At 41.6% G+C, this 21702-nt stretch overlaps 1 protein-coding gene across 6 annotated transcripts in view; it reads right to left on the bottom strand.

The window, feature by feature from the left end:
• COL19A1 (collagen type XIX alpha 1 chain) overlaps window positions 1-21702 on the bottom strand; it is a 1086226-nt gene that overhangs the window by 249343 nt on the left and 815181 nt on the right. For all 6 annotated transcript variants that reach the window (XM_068281448.1, XM_068281450.1, XM_068281452.1 and 3 more), the window contains exons 41-43: window positions 16911-16937; window positions 11484-11537; window positions 6635-6679 (exon numbers count right to left, since the gene is read on the bottom strand). In XM_068281448.1, the coding sequence (XP_068137549.1) occupies window positions 6635-6679; window positions 11484-11537; window positions 16911-16937 (126 nt within the window). The remainder of the gene's footprint in view (window positions 1-6634; window positions 6680-11483; window positions 11538-16910; window positions 16938-21702) is intronic.

Genomic DNA, 21702 nt, shown 5'->3' with positions numbered 1-21702 from the left:
CAGCTGCTGCCCTACCAGTTTGAGGACTGTGCCCCCTTCCACAGACTGATGAACAGTGTTGCTCCACAATGGTGTATCCCCAGTTGCCATTATTTTGCCAGGAATGCTATCCCTGCTCTTCACCAGCACATTGTGGAGTGTGTCGGTCGGTCTATGGATCACGCTGTCGGTGGCAAGGTGCACTTCACTATGGATAGCTGGAGCAGCAGGCATGGGCAGGGAAAGTATCTAACTTTTACCGCCCATTTGGTCACCCTCCATGGTGCTGCTGAGGAAGGTGCAAGATCTAAGGCATCTCAGCTGGTGGTGCCGCCACGTGGGTGCTACCTGTTGTGTCCAAGGCCAGTCCGCCGTTGCTGAGCCTCCCAGCAAGTGGTCCCACTCCTACACTGGTTTGCAGCACCATCGATGCCAAGCAGTGCTGAAACTGAAATCCATGGACGAGAACAGGCAAACCGGATCTGTAATCCTTGCAGCCTTACAGGATCAGATTCGGCAGTGGCTGACCCCCCGAAAACTGTAGACAGGTGTAGTGGTGTCTGATAATGGTGCCAACATGCTGGGCGCCATTTCGCAAGGTGACTACATTCACTTACCTTGCTTGGCCCACGTCTTCAACCTTGTAGTGCAGAATTTTTTACGTACTTTTGATGGGTTGATGGACGCTGTGGCCTCAGCACGAAAAGTGTCAGCCCACATCCGACGCTCCGCAACCGCCACCGTGGCCTTGAAACTGCTGCAGCGCCGCCATAGCCTGCCACAGCACAGGCTTATTTCCGAGTGTCCGACGTGGTGGAACTCCACCCTCCACATGCTGGAGAGGTTGTGGGGGAGTGAGTGAGCATGCTCAAGTCCTGGATGAGGAGGCAGAGCTTGTGGAAGTGGAAGTGCCCATTGTCCGGGGGTGGGAAGAAGATTCTGATGATGTGGAGCTGGAGCATGACGACAGTTCTGACAGCCAGGAAGAGGTGATAAATGGCAGACACCTCTTCCCTATGGCTGCCCATATGCTCCAGTGCCTCCGTAAGGACCCCCGGATTCAAACTCTAAAATCAAGGCTTGACATGTGGGTGGCCACCATCTTAGATCCCCGGTACAAGGGGAAGATGCGGCAGTTCATACCCCTCTCCCAAGCAGACGCCAGGATGAGCCAGATCCGGGATGCCCTTCTTCATTGGGTAGAAGATGCATTTCCTGCACCTGTATCCCGGGCCCAAGCTACCAAGCCTCATCATACTCAGCAAAGGTCTCGTGGTCCCACTCCCAGCAGCAGCACCAATAGCCAATCTGTGAACCTGCTGAGTATGTTGAAGGAATTTTATCAGCCAATGCCAGATATTCCTTCTAGCAGCAGCACCACCAGCGGACATAGTGGTCACCGCCAGCTGCAGGCCCGTATGGTGAATGACTACTTGGGGTCGGCCAGTGCTCCAGACAATATGGAGAGTAATGATGACCCCATGGACTATTGGACAAAACAACTGGATACCTGGCCTAAACTCACTCAGTATGCACTGGAGGTTCTGGCATGCCCCGCCGCCAGTGTTTTTTCGGAGCGAGTATTTAGTGCTGCAGGTGGGGTGGTCACCGACCAACGGACCCGTCTGTCCACAGACAATGTGGACATACTAACGTACATAAAAATGAATGAGTCATGGATCAGTGACAATTACAAGGCCCCTCTCACTGACTAAATTACAATGTGCTGTTTTTCAAGCCTCAAAGGCTCTCCTTCTCAAACTCTGCTGCCTATCACTACCATCGCATATTTTTCATTTTAAGATTAAAAAAATTCTGTTTTTGCAGCAATCCGACGTAATATCACTAACCCTATGCTTTTGGCCAATGACTACTCCTGCTGCTTTAAAAAGAAAAAAATATAATGACTGCAGTGAAACCACCTCTAGGTCCCCTGGCCTATGACAACTCCTGCTGCTCCAAAACAAAAATTGTGATGACCGCCGTGGAACCACCTCTAGGTCCCATGGCCTACAACAGCTCCTGCTGCTCCAAAAAAAAAAAAAAAAAAAAGACTGGTGGAACAGCCACTAGGTCCCATAGCCTACGACAACTCTTGCTGCTCCAAAACAAAAATTGTGATGACCGCCGTGGAACCACCTCTAGGTCCTATGGCCTACGACAACTCCTGCTGCTCCAAAACAAAAATTGTGATGACCGCCGTGGAACCACCTCTAGGTCCCAAGGTCAACGACAACTCCTGCTGCTCCCCAAAAAAAATTGTGATTACCGCCGTGGAACCACCTCTAGGTCCCATGGCCTACAACAACTCCTGCTGCTCCAATAAACAAAAAAAAAGACTGGTGGAGCAGCCACTAGGTCCCATGGCCTACGATGTTTCAAAAACGAGGTTTCAAATGAGATTACTAAAATTGTACCACTGGAACGCTGAATTCCGCAAATACAGCCGGAATGTAACGGTTACGGAATTTCGTTCTGACAGAATTCCGAATTTCCACGGAATCGGAAATCGCCCTTTCCGATCATCCCTATCTAAAACTTTCTAATAAGCCTGTTTTAAAATCGAACTGCCAACACTGCTAGCTTTGTATTGCTCAATGCTATCCTGGATGTGGCCCTGGCACATGTTTCAGGCACCTTGTCAGGATGTGAAGGATAATGGGTTGCTGGGCATGTTAAAGGACCCCTCCAAAAAGGTTTATGGTTATTGGACCAGCAAGAAGCCCTCCTGTGGTATCAGATTAAAGGGAACCTGACGTGAGGGGAATATAGAGGTTGCCATTGTTATTCTCTCTAATAAACAATGCCAGTTAATTGACTTCTGTGCTATGCTCTGCCTTGAATGGTTTATGTTAGTGGCCCAGAATGAGCATGCAGATAAGATGCTGTGACTCTGAATCCACTGGTTTCATGCTTGTTGCAGTTGGGGCACTCAAATGCAAGTAAAGCCAAAGGCTACATTTCCACTAGGCTTCCACGTCCCTTTCCAAATTGGATACTGCACAGTGTTGGACTGGGAGGTGGGAAAGGTGAGGAAATCCACTTGCTGGCCAAGCAGCAGTAATCAGGTGTTGCTGTTCACAGTGAAGACTTAATGCAGGTTTGTATTAGGAGTGATAACACAGAGTTTCTGCTGCTTGGCCAGCAGGTGGATTTCCTAAGTTTTTCCAGCTCCCAGTCCGACACTGATACTGCACCCATGCTAATGTGAAATGGCATCTGAATCAGCAATGCAGTCAACTGCTGTTATTTATAAGGGAATAAAAGATAGCAGCCTTTGTATTCCTCTCACTTCAAACTGTCTATGTGAAGAATTGCAATTTGTCCCTTGAGTTACTTCCTAGGAATAGCTGGTGGGATTCCTCAGCAGATCTTCACCTGAACCCTATCATTACCGGTTTGTTCATCTTAAGGACAAGAAACAATAAGCCGTAGACAAAGATGGATCAAGATGAAATGAGACCAGGGGCGTAGTAATAGGGGTTGCAGAGGTAGCGACCGCATCGGGGCCCTTGGGCCAGAGGGGCCCCGAAGGGCCCTCCCTCAACTACAGTATTAGCTCTCTATTGGTCCTGTGCTCATAATAATCACTTCTATAGATACTTTGAATAGTGGTGATCATTAACAAACTTCTCCCCATCCCCTTCTTGCACCTCTGACACTGTAGTTGCCATTGGCAGGTGTTGGTGCGCCATATTAATTGTTATGTATAGAGTGCTTGGGGGGCCCCGTTGTAAAACTTGCATCGGGGCCCACAGCTCCTTAGCTACGCCACTGAATGAGACCCTAGGCAAGGTAGTAGCTGTGGCTCCCCAGTATGGTCCTTTTAGTAAGCACAGGTGAAGTAGGGTCAGAGAAGGTGGTTGATCAGCCCCTTTACACTCACTAGGCCTCAGACCTGCCTAGGTTGCCTTGTGGATGATCCGGCTGTGGCCATGGAATAGTGGAGCAAAAAAAAAAAAAAACTCTTTCAATAGACACTTAGTTTGACCTGAAATAGCTATTCAAATAAGCAAGTATTATAGTAATTTATTGACAGCAGCAATTGGTGAAGAAGTTGCATGAAGATGCAAAAAAGACTTAAAATAAATGACTAACATCCAAAAACATATCGCTTAACTTCAGTAATGTGAACTTTAGAAAAGCTTTCAGTTCAAAAAGAAAAGGAACCGCCCTCAGAAGTGAAACACCATCTTTTCTGTTAAAGATTATTGTCATTTAATATATGTGAAAATGAAGAAAATAGGAACATTCAATATTATTTCATATCTGCAAAAGTGGTTGAAAGAGATGCTCTGAAATCACCAACAAAGGCCAGAGATTCTTTTATTCTGTTTCTTGTCAGACTTCTTACTCCATAAATTTACTATAGCTTTGTTTCTCTTTTCTAGGAGATATACACAAAGACTCCATAATGAACAGACGTATTACATATGCTTTCAAACAGCAATTGTCAACATACTCAGTAAACAGAATGGATTTTTAGATGGCCCACAAATGACTCTTCAAAGCTCATCTAAAGCAAAGAAGATTGCTCCCAGAAAATCTTCAAAAGATGCTTTATTCCCATTATTGTCACCAGGTAAACTGCATCAATGGCAGATAAAGCTCAAGGAATTGACACTTCAGGATGGAATGCTTCTACTGAGATTTCACAACACTTTTTGTACGCCATGTCAGTTCCATAAACCCCTTAGTCTTATATTTATTTATATTTACTTTCTGCTTTCTAATATTTGATAGGGCCTTGAAGCATTGGCACGTTAAAAAAATACATGTATTTATACAAATTTAAAGAGACTCTGAAGTCTCTTTTTTTACCTGCTTTTCTCATAAAATCCTATTCAGCATGATTGCCCCACTTGAATCGCTGCATCCCCATGGCAGATGAGTGATTTATTACTATTGAAATAGCCCTGCAAGGCTCCAGGGCTCACAGGGCTTTACTTCCTTGAAGAGGCAGAGCTATACACTGTAGCTCTGCCTTCTCCGTAGTCAATCTCTGTTGATCGCCACCTCTCCCCGCCCCTCTCAGTCTTCTTTCACTGAGAGGGGCGGGGAGGAGACGGAGATCTGTGAAGATTGATTGTGGAGCGGCAGAGCTACAGCTCAAAGCTCTGCATCTCCAGGGCAGCATGATCTAAAAAGTCATTTTCGCTGTAATTAATCCCCCATCTGCCACAGGGATGCAGCGATTCAAGTGGGGCAATCATGCTAAAGAGGATTTTATGAGAAAAGCTGGTAAAAAAAGAGACGTCAGAGTCTCTTTAACTTGTGGTATGTCGTCCACATATTTCTGCATACTCTGTCATGCCTGTAGCTCCAGAACACTAAAATACCATGTCATTGAGCCGAGTCAATAAAAACATTAACCACTTGACGACCGCAGTGTTAAACCCCCCTAAAGACCAGGCTCTTTTTTGCAGCACTGGGCTGTGCAGGCTTTTCAGCCTCCTGCACAGCCCAGCTAAGAAGTATGGCAATCGGACTCACCTCCTATTTTTGTCCCTAAGGGGACATGCTGCCGGAGGTGTCCAATCATGCTGTCATTTTTTTTTTTTAGCCTCATAGAGGCTCTCTCTCCCTCCGTCTCCCTCTCTCCCTCCGTCTCCCTCTCTCCCTCTCCTTCCTCCCTCCTCTCAGCCTAGAGAAATGAACAGGACGGTGATCCGTCTTGTTCTCCGCCTCTCATAGGCATCAGCCTATGAGAGGACGGTGATCCCCGGCCAATCAGAGGCCGGGGATTGGCGCTCTCATACAGCGCTGCTGGAGACCGCAGCGCTGTACGCATGTAAACAAAGGGGATTTCTTTTCCCTTTCATTTACAAGCAGCCTGCTTGTAAATTAGCTAGCAGGCTAATCGCGGAGCTCCGCTCCGTGAACGGGCAGGGAACGATCGCGCATGCGTGGCCACTCCCTGGAAAACTGCAGCTCCAGGACTTGACGCCAATTGGCGTTAGGCGGTCCTGGGGCTGCCGCCGTGGTCACACCCATTGGCGTGAGGCGGTCTTCAAGTAGTTAAACATACTTTTTTTTCGCTTTTAAACACAGAATAAAACTGTGGGAATTTGGAAAAACTCTATTTTTTGTTATATTGTAAGCCAATATTTAGAAGAAAGACGATAGATACAATTGTTTATCCCATTAGATTATTTTCAGTTCAGGTTTGCTTTAAGATTACATTTTTGCATGTAAGGGCCGGTCTAAACTTTTTTTCTATGTATTTTCTGCACAGGAAAACTGGGAACCTATGTTGATCAATGGGTTACTTCACACTTGAATGTGTTTTTCACATGCAGGGAAACAACTGACAGTAATGCAGCACTGTCAGAAATTTCATGCAGAAAACTCATAGATGTGTGGATCCAGCCTAAGAGGAGGAAAAGAAGAAAAACAAAAAGCAAAGTACAGTAACTCGCATCCAACCAAAATTTCACATTATGAGATAATGAACTTTGCTGCTAGCTTTAGCTGCTAGTTGTTTTACTTCAAGCCAATGTTTTAGCAAGAGTGGAGTTCCAAGCCTCTGGAACACAATTCATTTTGGTGTATTTAGTTTTGAGATGAAAAAAAAAATACATTTTGCTTACCAAACTATAACTTTTATGCATTTTTATCACTGTTTACCATTTTCATAAATGCCAAAGCTACTCACCGGTATCCCGGCAATTCCCGGTGGTCCAATTTGTCCTCGATCTCCCTAGAACACAAATAACACAAAATCTTCTTTTGCAATCCACAGCATGCTTTATTTATGAATCAAGTGAGACAAATGATATATTTATAGCTCCAAGAGCAGCAGTTTGTCTTATACATTGTGTCAATGCTTAGTCATGGATATAATTCATTAGCTAATCCAGTTGACACTTTTAATCTCACTAGTCAGAATCCACTGTTATGTCTTTGTTCTACAGATATGTAAACATTATTGTATGAGGATAACTGAACCTCAGGGGATTCTATGCAGTGGTGAATCAATGCTGCATGTTAAATGGTTCTTTTGCATTGTATATGCTTCACACTCTTTGCATAGTGAAAGTTAAATGAAAATATATTCAGTCGCCACATTTAAGATTTGTAGCTTTTAGGAGCCCTGAGGTCATAATATGTGCCTTCAGGGAAGACTGTAGGAAACATCTAGCCTCAAAATTAGTGGAATAAGAAGATATCTTTATTTTCCTGAAGATAAACTAAATTAATGCCTGTCTGTAACGTATGTATACATCTAAAAGATACAAATCCAGCTTATTCATAAGGAAACTGCTAAGTGATTCAGTTCCACAATGTATTATTTCAAACACATTTCTCCAACTGTTTTCCCATGTATTTATATAGTTGACATCTAAATGGCTGTATATAAAAAAATGAACAATATCTGAAAGTGATAGAAAGTATTACGGTACATAAAAATACAAAGAAAAAAAAAAACGTTCTTATGGATTCAGATATCTGGTGAATGGCAGGTGGGGAATATCCCCTTTTAAAATGAAAGACAGAAACAGAAAGTACAGAAGACTTAAAGAGAACCTGAGATGGGAATTTAAAAAGAAAATATACCTACCTTGGGCTACCTTTAAAATGGTTTAAATTGCCATCTCAGGTACACGTTAAAGTGTACCTTAAGAGACTACACCAAGATAAGCATGTACTAGCTACACAGTGTCCTTTCTACTTAGAACCTGCCTATATTTATTTTCCTTTTTGTCATTGTAAGGTCAGTAATCCAAGGCCATAAATTACCATTTCACTGCAATAAAGTGAAGTCAGACTGTTGTGAAATTATCCCTTATAACTAATTACATTCCTTAAAACATGTATATGTAACATCCATGATTGTGGGGATTGGAACATAAGAGAAATTCAATATCTCATCATTACGTTGCACACTTTTTTCCACCTAATACAAGTGAGAGTTTATTCAATTAAAGTCTTCTTCAGAATTTTCTCCAATGAGATAATCTCTTTGAAATATCATTTTAGCACTTTGCAATTTAAAAGTACCAAAAAGTACTATCAAAATTATTTTATGTTTTTTCTTGCTTGCTGGTAGAGTAAAAAGTATTTTACTGGCAAGGTGTGAAAATATCACCTAGGAGAAAACTCAGGAGGAAAGTAAACCGCATATGGGCTGGTATGTCTAATTAAATCCAGGTCATGTTTGTTGGATCTCTTTGCTTCTCCATTGTTCTTCAGGTCTGGAGAACAATAGTAAATTAGGTTTTCAGTGACAACAGTATTCTTAAAGAGTAACTGTAGTGAAAATAACTTATTGAATAAAATTGCTTTTTTTTTTAACCAACATTCATTTATAAATTATTTAATCAGTGTTTGCCTATTGTAAAATCATTCCTCGCCCAGATTTACATCCTGAAATGTATCACAGGTGGGTACATATTTAGTCCTGGCAGGTCCATTACAGCAGAATGCCTGGTTACTGATAATTCTAAAATTCATAGAAATGCCTAAAATTCCAGAATGCTCTGGGAAGAGAATTCTTAGCCTGGGCCAGTGATTGGCTATTCCAGTTGTGACAAAACTACATATCCCATCATGCCTCTGCCTCCCCGAGTTATGCTTAGAGCTGTCAGAGTATTGCAATGTCTCATGGGACTTGTAGTTCAACCACAGCTGGGGTGCCAAGGTTAGTCATCACTGGCCTAGGCTAAGCATCACTGGCAGGATGGGGTTACAAACCGATATACAGCAATATATAATTAGAGGAAGTGCTTCTAATACTGAAAAAAAACTGGAAAATTACTGTAAAAGTGAGCATCCTGGATAATTTACTGCGTTCTAATACGGTGTATGCAATTATAGTGCCTCTTTAAATCTGTGAAATAGTATATAAAATCGATCTATATACTAGATTACTGCGTGTTCCAAATGGTTTTACAATTCTTCTACTTAACATAGCTTCTTTTAAACTTGCTACATATTTTCTCTCTCACACATGCTGTATACATAATGATGAATTTATGCTCATGTATAATTGTACCTATCCATCTGTTTGTATTAGAGCCATCAAGTCTTGTAGCTCATTTACATGCACCTGCCATATGAGGACATAACATGATTATGGAAATTACACACGCCTTTGTTAACTTTCTTTTAGTCTAAAGGAAAAAAGCAAAGAGCCTCATAACTGAAAGTTTCTAAAAAGAACTGTCTGTGTTCACCGACCAAACTCTTCATTCCCATAATGCTACTGGAATCACAGATAAGATCTTCTCTTAGAGACCTACATGGGATTCTCACAACACAATACATTGGCAGCTAAATAGTTAGCATTGCTGCGTAGCACTCTGATGTTTTCAGTTCCTTTCCCACAATAAACATCATGGCCCATATTCAATTCACATTTTCTCCTTAATTTACTCCTGGTGATATTTTCACTACTTGTTGATAAAATGCCCCTTACACCACAAACAAGCAGTTTTTTCACCCACATTTGGAGCCTTTTCAAAATTGCAAAGTGCTGAAAAGTTATGTTAAAGAGACGATGAAAAATTATCTCCTAGGAGAAAACTCAAGGAGGAAAAGTGAATTAAATTAGGGTCCTTAGCCCATAAGCAATAAACTTTTTCTCCTTGGTTTTCTCCAAGTTGATATTTTTCCACTTTGTTAGAAGAGAGAAGATGAACAATTATCACCTAGGAGAAAACCTAGGGGAGAAAGTGAATCGCATATGGGCCTTGTGTACAAAGTTAGTATGCTCCACTTCTTCTTGTGGGATTCTTCAGGTTCTCAGGTTATTTCTCTCCACAGTTGTAAATTAATATTATTTTCAGGACACATATTTTTTACTATTCTTTTCTACAATTCAGTTGCAGGTGTTGAAAAACTTGCCGCATGCAACACATTTTACTGGCTGATGAATTTGTCAGTTTGTCAGTTTGGCACTTACAATGCCTCTGCATTTGCATTTGGTAAATGTCCTGGTATGTCAAGCTAATTAATTTGAAGGTTAGGTGTTTCAGGCACCTTCTAGGTTTTAACTTTTTTTTTAAGACCAGTGGAGTAAAAATGTTTTTAAGTCATTTGCCATCCTGTAGGCTGGTATTGCCAAACAGCAGAATTCACCAGCGTGGAGCTCTGCCACTTGAATAACACCAGCTCACATAGGCCATGTAGAAGTTCTGCAAGAGCTCCCCCTCCCATTACTATGCCACATTGTATTTTTCAAGTGCACAATTGAACTGTCAAATCAGGATACTTCCTGATAGTCAACTACAGAGACAACCCTCTAGCAGGATAAGATGATTTTGCTGGGGACCCCTGTATATTCAGCATGGTGCTAGAATACAGAGATATGGGAACCTTTGCATTTTCTGGCTGGGCTTCTCATTGGTTTACTAATTTGAGCAATACAAATGTAAAACATAGTCTAAGTTACGGACCAAATTATATATTAGGATTTAAACTAAGTGGCATAGCTATAACCACCACGGGGCTGGATCCCCACTCCTTCCCCTTCTCATACTGAATGCTTTCCTGATTTTCTTTAAAAAAGCAATTATAGTTCTGTTGCATTTTTCCTGTGTTTCTATTGAGTCCAACATAGTAAAAATCACAAAATGCAAAGTGCAAATGTGTGATTTTTGTTGTGAGAAGAAAGGGAAAGAGCCCTACCTCTGGCTCTGAATGCATATCATGTGATTGGGAGCTGGAGGTATGAAAGTATAGAGCATACAGCTGCTAGGAAAAACAGAAGAGACACAATGCAGTGCTAGTGGAGCAGGTAAACATTATAGGACTCCCCACACTACTATTTGGGGACAGGTGTGTGTGTGTTATACCAGTCACATAGGGGGTATTTGGATTCAAGGAGGTGGCCCCATACTACTTTCACACTGTGGGTTGTTGCTGCACCCAGGCTCAAACTGACAATGTTTCAACCAGAAACACTGTCATCCTCTTGATGGGAAGGAGTGTGCTGTTGTACTTTCACTGATTACAATCATGTACATGCTCTGGAGGGCTGCAAAAATTGCAAGGAGGGCCGCATTTGGCCCGCAGGCCTTGTGTTTGACTGAAATGGAAGAAGAAAACATGAGGAGACACGTGTACACACACTATATTTTTCCTCAAAGTATTCATGAACTATTGTTTTATGTGGCAAAATGTATGTAAGTGTAACTTTCTATTTTTTACAGGATACTTAGACAGCCCATGGAGAACCTGAACCACTAGGATATTAGAAGTGGCTCAAATCAACCATAAAGTTCTTCTATTTCAGGGACTTAACTGATCCCAGACCATATACATTTGCTTACATGGGCCTTTATGTTACAAACGAATTTGAGGTCAGTGTGTGAATGCCACGTCACCTCATGTTACTACCACATAAATCTGAGAAAACCACAGTAAAGGCTATTTTATTGGGTAAAATGCCTGTAAACATTTCTACAGAACAAAGAAAAAAAATCCCTTTCTTATGAAGGAAACAACATTGCGTGAGCAGAGTAGCAATAAAGCTTTAGAAGCAGAAAATGATGTTGTCCTACCTTTTCCCCAGGGAGACCCTCAAGCCCTGGTAGACCCATAGGGCCAGCTTCTCCCTAGAACAAAGAACTTCACAGTGTAACCTGCATCGCAATAGACCAAACAGACGCTGATAATTTTGCATTTACAACACACAAACACGTAGTAAATCTGTCACTTCTTTTTGTCACCGAACATAATTTAAGTCTTCTAAGTTCACCTTTTCGCCGGTATTGTTAGAGCTGCCTGGGTGACGGTTTTAATTATCCTCCTACGTGTTTATTTCACAATAAAAAATTTTGCAAAGGTTATCTGAAGAAAAATATAATTGCTGTAAAAGTCTTATTTTCTGATAGCGTGTCTGAAGATATTGAATTTATGGTGCTGTGCCACAACACCTATGAATAATTTCCACATTACTCCAATAAAAAGGTACAAAACGTACAATGGATTCACTTTTCTTCTGGACAAATAGGTATAATAAAACACGGTAATAATGCAGTGTTAAAATACTACATTACCCAAAGCGTGGGATAAGAGGGCATCAAAGCTGCTTGAATTATGATGTGAACACACGTACCTCCAGACAGGGAATATAGAAAACGCGGTGAAGCATGAATTCATTTTTATCTCTTGTTAAACAAAGCAATCGTTAAGAGCTAATTCTTCCTGTTTACTTTTGCATGAAAATATTGTTAAGTTAAATCAAACCAACAACACTCCTCCGTGTAAGTAAAAGCAAAAAAGAATTTTCATGTACGATAAATACACAATTATGATAATTTTAGGACAAAATCAAGGAGGTGATTACTCTGTTTAACAGCCAATTTGTTTTTCGATGCCCGGCAACTGAACAGGGACACCTGAAAAAATGGAGTTATTTGATGGCACAAGATTTTAGGAGCATGACCTGTGCCAGCTATTGTGAAAACAGTGTTCTACTTATAAAACATCTGATTAACCTTAGTTGCCTGCTGTTAAATGCCATGATGAGAACCAATTCAAGTCTTTTACAGTGCAATTAAAAGCTTCCCTAGTTCCTTACTTCACACAGCGGTGACAAGTACTTGTGAATCAGCAAGGAGAATTGGGCATTAGCAAACCTAAATATATATATATACATGGTACATGTGGAAACGTATTTGGTATAACATGGCCATATCTGTCTTAATTTGCTTGCCAAATGTTTCACCTTAAATGGCTCCTGAAGTAAGAGGGATATAGAGGCTGCCATATTTATTTCCTTTTCAACAATACCAGTTGCCTAGCATCCTACTGATCCTCTGCCTCTAATACTTTTAGCCATTGACCCTGAACAAGCATGCCGCAGATCAGGTGCTTCTCATGATATTGCACAAAGCAGGAGGAAAATGTTACTGCATATTTGAGAAGCAGGCTCTTTGTATATGGCATCAAAAGTAATCACTCCTATCTCACTTATAGCTGGAAGCAAAGCAAGACAGAACTACAAAACAGTGACTTCTTATACTGCGATAAGGATTTTTTTTTCTGGGTGGGGTTGGAGTGGAGAAATACATTTATGGGAAAGCATGCATAGTAATAATCATTTCTAAAGAAATACTTATAATCCTGCATATTCTCACTTTATGACTGATTCTCTTTGAAGTGTAATTTCAGCTACACCTGTTTTCTTTAGTTGTTTTGTTTCGGTGCCGTAAGGAACAGTTATAAGTTCTTGTAAGTTTTACTTCTGTGTGTTTTCTTGTTTAAGGGAAAAGCCTATCACTTCCAGCCTGTTATGTATCCAAACTGATCCTTGGATATCACAAAGACAGTTAGGGATAATAGCAGAAATTTGACAGAGGTTGTTATCCACTGTACCACAATACATTATTTTTACTGATAATACCTGCCCCTGTGGGACAAATGCCATCACTTCCTTTGCAAAGCCAAAGGCCATCTGTTATTGGACAGAAAGGGAAAAAATGCTTCTGCATTGGCACATAAATTGCATGAAAGAGGTTGTAAACCTTCCTCACTGTATCCGACTCCCAACCTTAAACTGTGCATGTTATATTAGGTTACACAACCTACTGTCTGTGCCTGATCACTTCACAAGTAATAGAGGGAAATGAATGGCAAGAGGTGTGAGTGAATCTGTAAATATTGGCAGTTCCCATTCAACCTAATCAGAATCAGTTAATAAACAAACTGCACATTAAGTGCGTACTACATTTGCAGACACTGCAGGTAGGATATACAGTAATTGAAGAACTATGACTGTGGTGCTATTTCTTGTAGAAGAGGTGCCTGCGTGATGCATAGCACCACTTTACCGTCCCTTCTCTTTAATGCTTGCACACAAAAGCCAACATGTATCTTTTTTATGTATGTATAAAATGTACTGCAAGAGCCTAAGCTGAAAAAGACAGACATACTTGCTCTAAAAATAAACTTACCACTGGCGGTAAGACTGAAATAACAGACCATCAAACTGTAAGTGTTCTTTTAATTATTTTTTGCTTTGCTTGCCTCTGTGCTCAGTTGCTCAGATTTTTCATTTTAATTTGCAAGAACACCATGTGCCTCCAGGTTGGTGTTCTGAAACACGCTGGATGTGATTTACACTTGATCAGATGCTGTAATGTATCCAGTGCTGGCGTCCTAACAACTGCCATTGAGAAACTATTTTATCTTTATTAAAGCAGCTTGATCAGGCGCAGGTTTTTTTTTTCCTCTTACTTTTTAAACATACCTACATAGTATTTGTTATTCTATGTTGTGGTCCATTGAGAACAGGTCTGTGCTACCTAATAAATACTCACACAAATGCCAGATAGCTTATTGATTAAGCATAATAATGAGATCAGAACTGTATGTTATTAGCGACACTTCCTTACCCTGTGTTGTGGTTTTCCTTATAAAGGTGCATTAAATACATATCTTATGATAGTAAGCAATCCAATTTGCATATTTTAGCAGCAGGATACAGCAGAATATAGAAGAAAGAAGGGTCTGGGAGAAAATACAGGGACACCCTTCCTGGTGTAATAAACTCAGTGAAAGGTGAAGAAGATGAGAAAAGTAAGACTCATTTGGTTGTGGTTACTGGAATGACGACAACCACTTTAAGGCTTCTTGCACACTACATGCGATTCCGATTTTTTATACGTCCGATTTTTGATTCCGATTAAAAAACAGAGCAGCATTCAGTACGTTTTTCAATCGGAATAAAAAATCGGATCAGATAAAAAAATCAGAATCGCATGTAGTGTGCAAGAGGCCTAAACGCCTAGAGGTTAGTTTTATAAAGAATTGTTCTGCACTGTTCTAGCTAAGAGCAATCATTCTCTCTGACAATCCTAGCATGAACCAAAACAATGAAAAGGGACCGGGCGTCTACCTTGATTTAAAGCTTAAAAGCAAACCTGTAGTGTTAAAAAAAAAGAGTTAGATACCACTTAAGACTGAAGATTCCCGATGTCCACAAACCCTCTGCCTCTGGTCCAGACCCTCTTCCTCTTCATGGCCATAGTTACATAGTTGCAGCGGTGCCAGATATTTTCATTCTTTGTTCCTATTATATTGTGACGTTTTTCAACCATCTGAATCACGCAAAAGGTGATACCCTATACACCTGTACCAGAAGGCAAAACCCTCCCTAATGCAGAAGTCCACTGTGCCTGCTGCTCTAATTCTATATTTATAAAAATAGTTGCATAGATATTTGGGTTGAAAAAAGACATACGTCCATCGAGTTCAACCAGAGAACAACGTACAACACCAGGCTGCTCCCTCACATATCCCTGTTGATCCAGAGGAAGGCGAAACACCCTTACAAGGCATGGTCCAATTAGCCCCAAAAGGAAAAAAAATTCCTTCCCGACTCCAGATGAAAATCAGATAAAATCCCTGGATCAACATCATTGGGCATTACCTAGTAATTGTAGCCATGGCTGTCTTTCAATGCAAGGAAAGCATCTAAGCCCACTTTAAATGCAGGTATAGAATTTGCCATAACTACTTCCTGTGGCCATGCATTCCACATCTTAATCAATCTTACTGTAAAGAACCCTTTCCTAAATAAATGGCTAAAACGATTTTCCTCCATGCACAGATCATGTCCTCTGGTCCTTTGAGAAGGCCTAGGGACAAAAAGCTCATCCGCCAAGCTTTTATATTGCCCTCTGATGTATTTATACATGTTAATTAGATCCCCTCTAAGGCGTCTTTTCTCCAGGCTAAAAAAAACCAGCTTATCTAACCTCACTTACCAAGAAAGGTTAGATAAACTGGGTTTATTTAGTGTTCCTATCGTGCAGGCACCAGTAAGTTTCAGGTATGTGCAATGGCAGGAAACCACTCATGCATGGAGGAAAAATTCATGAAGATGCAGCTGGTGCATTAGCACAGGTGCGAGCTGTACTTTGTGCCTGTGCAGTGTACATGGAGGGGAGCATGACTGCCGAGCTTGTGCACAGAGGGGAGCATGGCTGCCAGGCTTGTACACAGAGGGGAACATGGCATTCAACACTAATATTAAATATTTTCTTGGGGTCACAGCGGAGGATCGGAGGGATGTAAAAAAGACCTGGAAAGCCTCAGGGCCACCCAGAGGCGCTCCCTTCTGTGATAAGTATTTAACTTTTTTTTTAGACTACAGGTACCCTTTAACCTCTTGCCGACCGCGTCACACCAATGGGCATGGCCGCAGCGGCAGCCCCGGGACTGCCTAACGCCGATTGGCGTAAAGTCCTGGGGCTCTGTTTTGCAGGAGATCGCACGCAGGCTGCGCGCTCATCTCCTGCTTGGTGGGCGGAGCTGAGCTCCGCCTTCAGTCTTCAGAAAACTGTTACACGGTGGAACCGCCATGTGTTTACTTGTACAGCGCTGCGATCAGCAGCAGCGCTGTACTGGGGACAGCCGTGTGACACGGCCGTCCCCCTGGGGGACAAGAGAGTGATCGGCTCTCATAGGCAGAAGCCTATGACAGCCGATCACCGTGATTGGCCGGCTGGGGGGAGGGAGGGGATTTGGTAAAAAAAAAAAAAAAAAAAAAAAAAAGGAAAAAATATTTTAAAAAAACCCAAATAAATATTTATTTAAAAAATAATAAGCACAGGGGGCGATGAGACCCCACCAACAGAGAGCTCTGTTGGTGGGGAGAAAAGGGGGGGGGATCACTTGTGTGCAGAGTTGTACGGCCCTGCAGCTTGGCCTTAAAGCTGCAGTGGCCAATTAGAAAGAAAGAAAATAGCCTGGTCACTAGGGGGGTTTAAAAACATGGTCCTCAAGAGGTTAAGATTAGTTTACTGAAAGGTAAGATTATGGGAGTGTGACTTTTCTTTATCAGGGTCATAAGCATACAGATCTAATTCATTTTTCATTTTTCTTTTAATAGTATAAGTTCTTTTAATGCTATAAAGTAACATGGCTACAAATTACCCATCCCCAGCAGTACAAATCTCCTAATCTCTCAATATACATACCATTGGACCTTGATCACCTTTTGGACCCTAAGACACAAAACAAATAAAAAGCAAAATTAAGTAAAATCATTTTTAAGGTTTATTTTTCTACCCGACTCCATGCCTGCATGCATATCCCCGTATACAAGAAGGTATGCTTATTACGTCTTATTATGCACAAAGCATGGAAATCTCCAGCATCTTTCTACAGATGATATCAATGGTTCTACTGAATAGTGTACTTGACTGACTGAGTGCAATTTGATTATGTGATAGCATATATAGTCTGGGAGTCTGGTTGTCCTGAGGAGGCATGGTAAAACGTGAAATAGCGGTCGACACTGGGGCTTTTTAAATCCTTTTGTAACATTTACCATGTTTGAATAAAGTGTCCTTGTATCGAGTGCTGGAATCCACCTATCTTCATTTGCCATAGCATATAAAGTATGTACCTTATGCTGGGAATACACGGCTTGATTCTGAGCCGTTTAGATGGCTCAATAGATAATTTCCGACATGTCTGATCTCCTGCCCGATCATTTCCCCGCTCGATTCGGCATTGAGGGCAATGGAAAAAGATAAGAAAAACAAGCGGAAGATAAGAGAATCGCCTGCAGAATCGAGCTGGGAATCTATTGGGTGGGAGAATTGAGCGGCAAAATCGAGCCGTGTATGCTCAGCATCACACTCAAAAGGAAGCTTACTAAAGAATTTCTGTATATGCATTTATGCACTATTTTGATAAGTACAGCTGCATGTTCATTTTCAGGACACTGCAGTTTTGAAGATATTGACCTGTGAGAGAAAGCTCAGTTGATGCAATTATCATGGCATTTTGTAAATTAGCACCAGCATAATATAGTTGTGTCTGCTAAAGGCTCTGCTGTGATCAGAACATTGACTGTCGTCCACTTCTTGTGGCCCCCTCCCTGAGTGAAGTTCAGGTCCAAGCTCTAGCTGGTCAATAGCTCTGGCTTATTGACACCTTTATTTCCATCCCTTGTGGTCAAACATAGCTCTGTGCACCTCTGTATTGTCTCTCGCAAATATAAAAAGGGATTATTCAACCAGCATATTTTATGAACCACATAGAGATAGGGGCTGCTGCTATCACCCTAATCAAAATGACTGAAGGGAATGGCATGGAGATATCCCTCTCACCCTTTTAGGCTGCTTTCACAGTGAGACGTTACAGGCGCACGTTAGTGCAGCCTGTAACGCTCCCCAACGCACAGCAATGTAACTGCAATGAGCTGTTCACAGTGCCCACGGTGCGTTACATTATAACGCTGCACGTCAATCTGAAGTGCAGCATGCTACGGCGTTAGAGCGGCTTTGCCGCGTTAGCCTGCTTGCACAGGCGCAGTGATTTGCCACATGGCTAATTAATATTCACTGCACTGTGCTGACGTCACTGGCGGGACCACGTGATGCGGAGTGTTCCGCTCACGTGGTCTCCACCAGCGCATGCGTACTATAGTACGCATCACAGACACATCAAAGAGCCGCTTAACGCGGCTCTTTGCTAACGTCCTCTGCCACCACCACCATGCGTTGTGTTAGGTGCACGTTATGCGACCTTAACGTAGCACCTAACGCAACATCTTAGTGTGAAAGAAGCCTAATACCAGAGTCCATGCTCAAATTTTAAACAGAAAACTATTTTCATGGGCTCTATGTTTAATTTTTTTTTTTTTTTTTTTTTTATGGAATTGATTTAGGCATTATGGTTTCCTCTCACATCCCACAAACATACTGATAATTGATTTGCTTCCCTTAGAATTGGATTTAGACTGAGAGATGGTAGGGGATTTGCTTGTGAGCCCTCCTGAGGGACAATTAGTGATATGACAATGTTCTCTGCACTGGGAAAAATGTCAGTATGTACCATAAAAAAAAAAAAAAATAGTGAGCTTTTCTTGAACATGATGGAGGAAACACACATTTTCATAAAATAATTCATCAAAACAAAAAATGTATTTTGAACTAAAATTGGTATTTTCTTTTGACATTTTGATCATTTCATCCCTTCAAAACAAATAAAATGCAAGTGGCTGCATTGCCAAATGATTAAGTAAAAAGTATTTACATTGCATGAACCTCACAGATTCTTACAGAGGTACATGCATTGTAGAATGCTTTTTACTTATTACATCAGCACACCTTACTTAAACCTTGTTTTTACATTACAGTTCATGAGGAAGCATGTTGGCCAGGTTCATATACTGAAGGAGTGCAGAGCTGTAATTATACAGCAAAGTCTCACTTCGGTACTGTAACATCTGCCAGTGCATTTTTAATGTTCCTCTAACTGTATTTCAAGTGCTGCTCTGTATGATTTATGCTGGACTGTATGTGGGCTGAAACAGAATTGACAGTCGGATTGGAAGAAAGGACTGGAAAACCTTTGAAAATTGCTCATTTAAATGGCAGTGAGAGAACTAGGCTATGATCTCAACATTAATGTTATACGCAGCTTGAAGAATAGTCTTCAGGGTAGAAATGGCAAATCATAAAATAAAGGAACTATAATTAAAAATATCCATGAAGGAAATATTAGATTCTGTAATAATGATGAGATATTCTATGTGCTAATGGCTTACTGCTTTAGCACCTGTGCTCGGAAATATAAAGGAATATATTAAACTCTAGGCCCTGACACATAAGCGACCCTCATTCTAGTCAGGCTTTGGGGCGGTCAGTGAAAAGAGTTTTGATATAGTCATATAGGCTTTTGCCAATGCTTGTATCATCTGTTCAATAAATTAAACATAACTACAGTAGTATATTTCCCCCTATGGCTGTGGAATATTTTACTATCTGAACATTGTGGCTGGAAATATTTCTTATGATATTTTATCTCTATTGTTTTTAATAACTAACATGAATAACAGGTGAGATTAAAAACAGAGTAAAAGAGGTGCTCTGCACGCTTTGCTTTTTCATTTGGGCTCTAGTGCCTGTTGTGAGGAGCAGGAAGTGCAGAGCAGCAACAGTACAGAGAAGACATATGGCACTCCCAGCACCTGGAACTCAGAGGTGGTGAGTGTCTGCCCCTCACAACTGCCTCTGTAATCCTGCGCGGAGTTGTTAGGGGCACATCTGTCTACTATACTAGGGGGGTGGGTGTTCAGTGTAAGGGGGGCATTGAGTGTCAGGGGTGCCCCCATGTTACTTTTGCCCCCGTGCCCCCATTGTAGCTAGAATAGGCCCTGATTGTTGTAGCAAACATGCAGCAATAGTATGAGGCTACATAAAGCATCAGCAGCAGCACAGTCTAAAGGTTGTGGATAACATTCATGGTAAGGCAGTTTTCATGGAAATCCACTTCAGCGCTGCAGATACTAAGACAACTAGTGTATCTGACTTATTATGAATATATGGCTGGCACATTAACATTTTTTACCCTGGCCAGGACATTATCTGCATGGAGTTTAGTATGTCTCTCCATTTTTGCAACTATACTAAAATTTCTTACCTCAACCCATAAACATACTGTACTGGTAGACCAATGGATTTTCCTCAAGACTGACCCTAGATTTTGATAACAACATTAGAATGAAAGCCCCATTAAATGAAGCTTATTGGTTGTTCAAACTCTGAGAAGCACTGCAACATGTGTCATCAGTAAATTATGTTATAACAGGAATAATAAACCAGTGCATCATTTTCTGTAGTCTACATACTGGCTGCAGGGCCAACCTTTGATCTGAGTGACCACTCAAGGTGCCACATAGTCAGGAGAACGGCAGTATGCCCCCCCACCACCAGTTCTGCCCTTGCTGGCCTTGGTGACACACGTGAGACAGAACTTACCTTGTTGCGTCCAGCGATGGGAGATATCTACCAGCCTCCGTCCAGCATCCTGTCTCCATGGCTACAGGTGTCACTCCTCATGTGACTTGGGGGCACTTATTGCATGAGGAGAAACACTGCAGTAGTGATAAGAGGGGTCAATGGATGCAAAGCTGATAGAGAGCCACCGCCTAGTGCTTCACTTCCACTTGCAAATCTGCATGGGGGTGTGGGGGAAGGCTTATCTGCTACCTACACTGAGGGAAATGAATACTGGGGGCGTGGGAACATCTGGCTTCCAATACTGGGGGGGGGCTACATAATTATGTGGTACATCTGGCTACCTATAATGGGAGGAGCTACCTAATATTGGGGGCACATCTGGTTACCTAATACTACTGGTGGCACACCTTAGCATCTAAGTAATATCTAGGGGTTTACCTCGCTACCTAACACCTGCTTGTACCGAGAATGCTCAGCAGCAGCATTGCAATCTTTGTTGGCAGGGGTGGTCAAACTTTCGCAGGGTTGGTGGGATATCGCTTAGGGTGTTGTGAAACCTAAGTCTGGCCCTGACTGGCTTTAATTTTGAATCAAAAATTGAAAACATTAGGTCCTCTCTATTTAACAAAATTCTACACAGTCCGTCGGGTGTCTCACACCTCTGACCACCATGTATTGGTTTTAGTTGGGTCTCCAGCTAGTAATATGAACTACATTTAGGAGATAAAGAAGGTGACATGAGACCTCAATTCAAAAAATACAAAAAACTTTATTGGAACACCTTAAAAAAATGACACCAAGACACACTGATTAAAAGCATTAAAATCGAAAGGTTAAAGAGAAACTCCAACCTAGAATTGAACTTTATCCCAATCAGTAGCTGATACCCCCTTTTACATGAGAAATATAATGCTTTTCACAAACAGACCATCAGGGGCCGCTGTATGACTGATTTTGTGCTGAAACCCCTCCCACAAGAAGCTCTGAGTACCGCGGTACTTTTGGCAGTTTGTTA

The sequence above is a fragment of the Hyperolius riggenbachi genome, chromosome 4, assembly GCF_040937935.1.
Source record: "Hyperolius riggenbachi isolate aHypRig1 chromosome 4, aHypRig1.pri, whole genome shotgun sequence".
Taxonomy (NCBI): domain Eukaryota; kingdom Metazoa; phylum Chordata; class Amphibia; order Anura; family Hyperoliidae; genus Hyperolius; species Hyperolius riggenbachi.
This window is presented reverse-complemented; position numbering and strand designations above follow the sequence as displayed.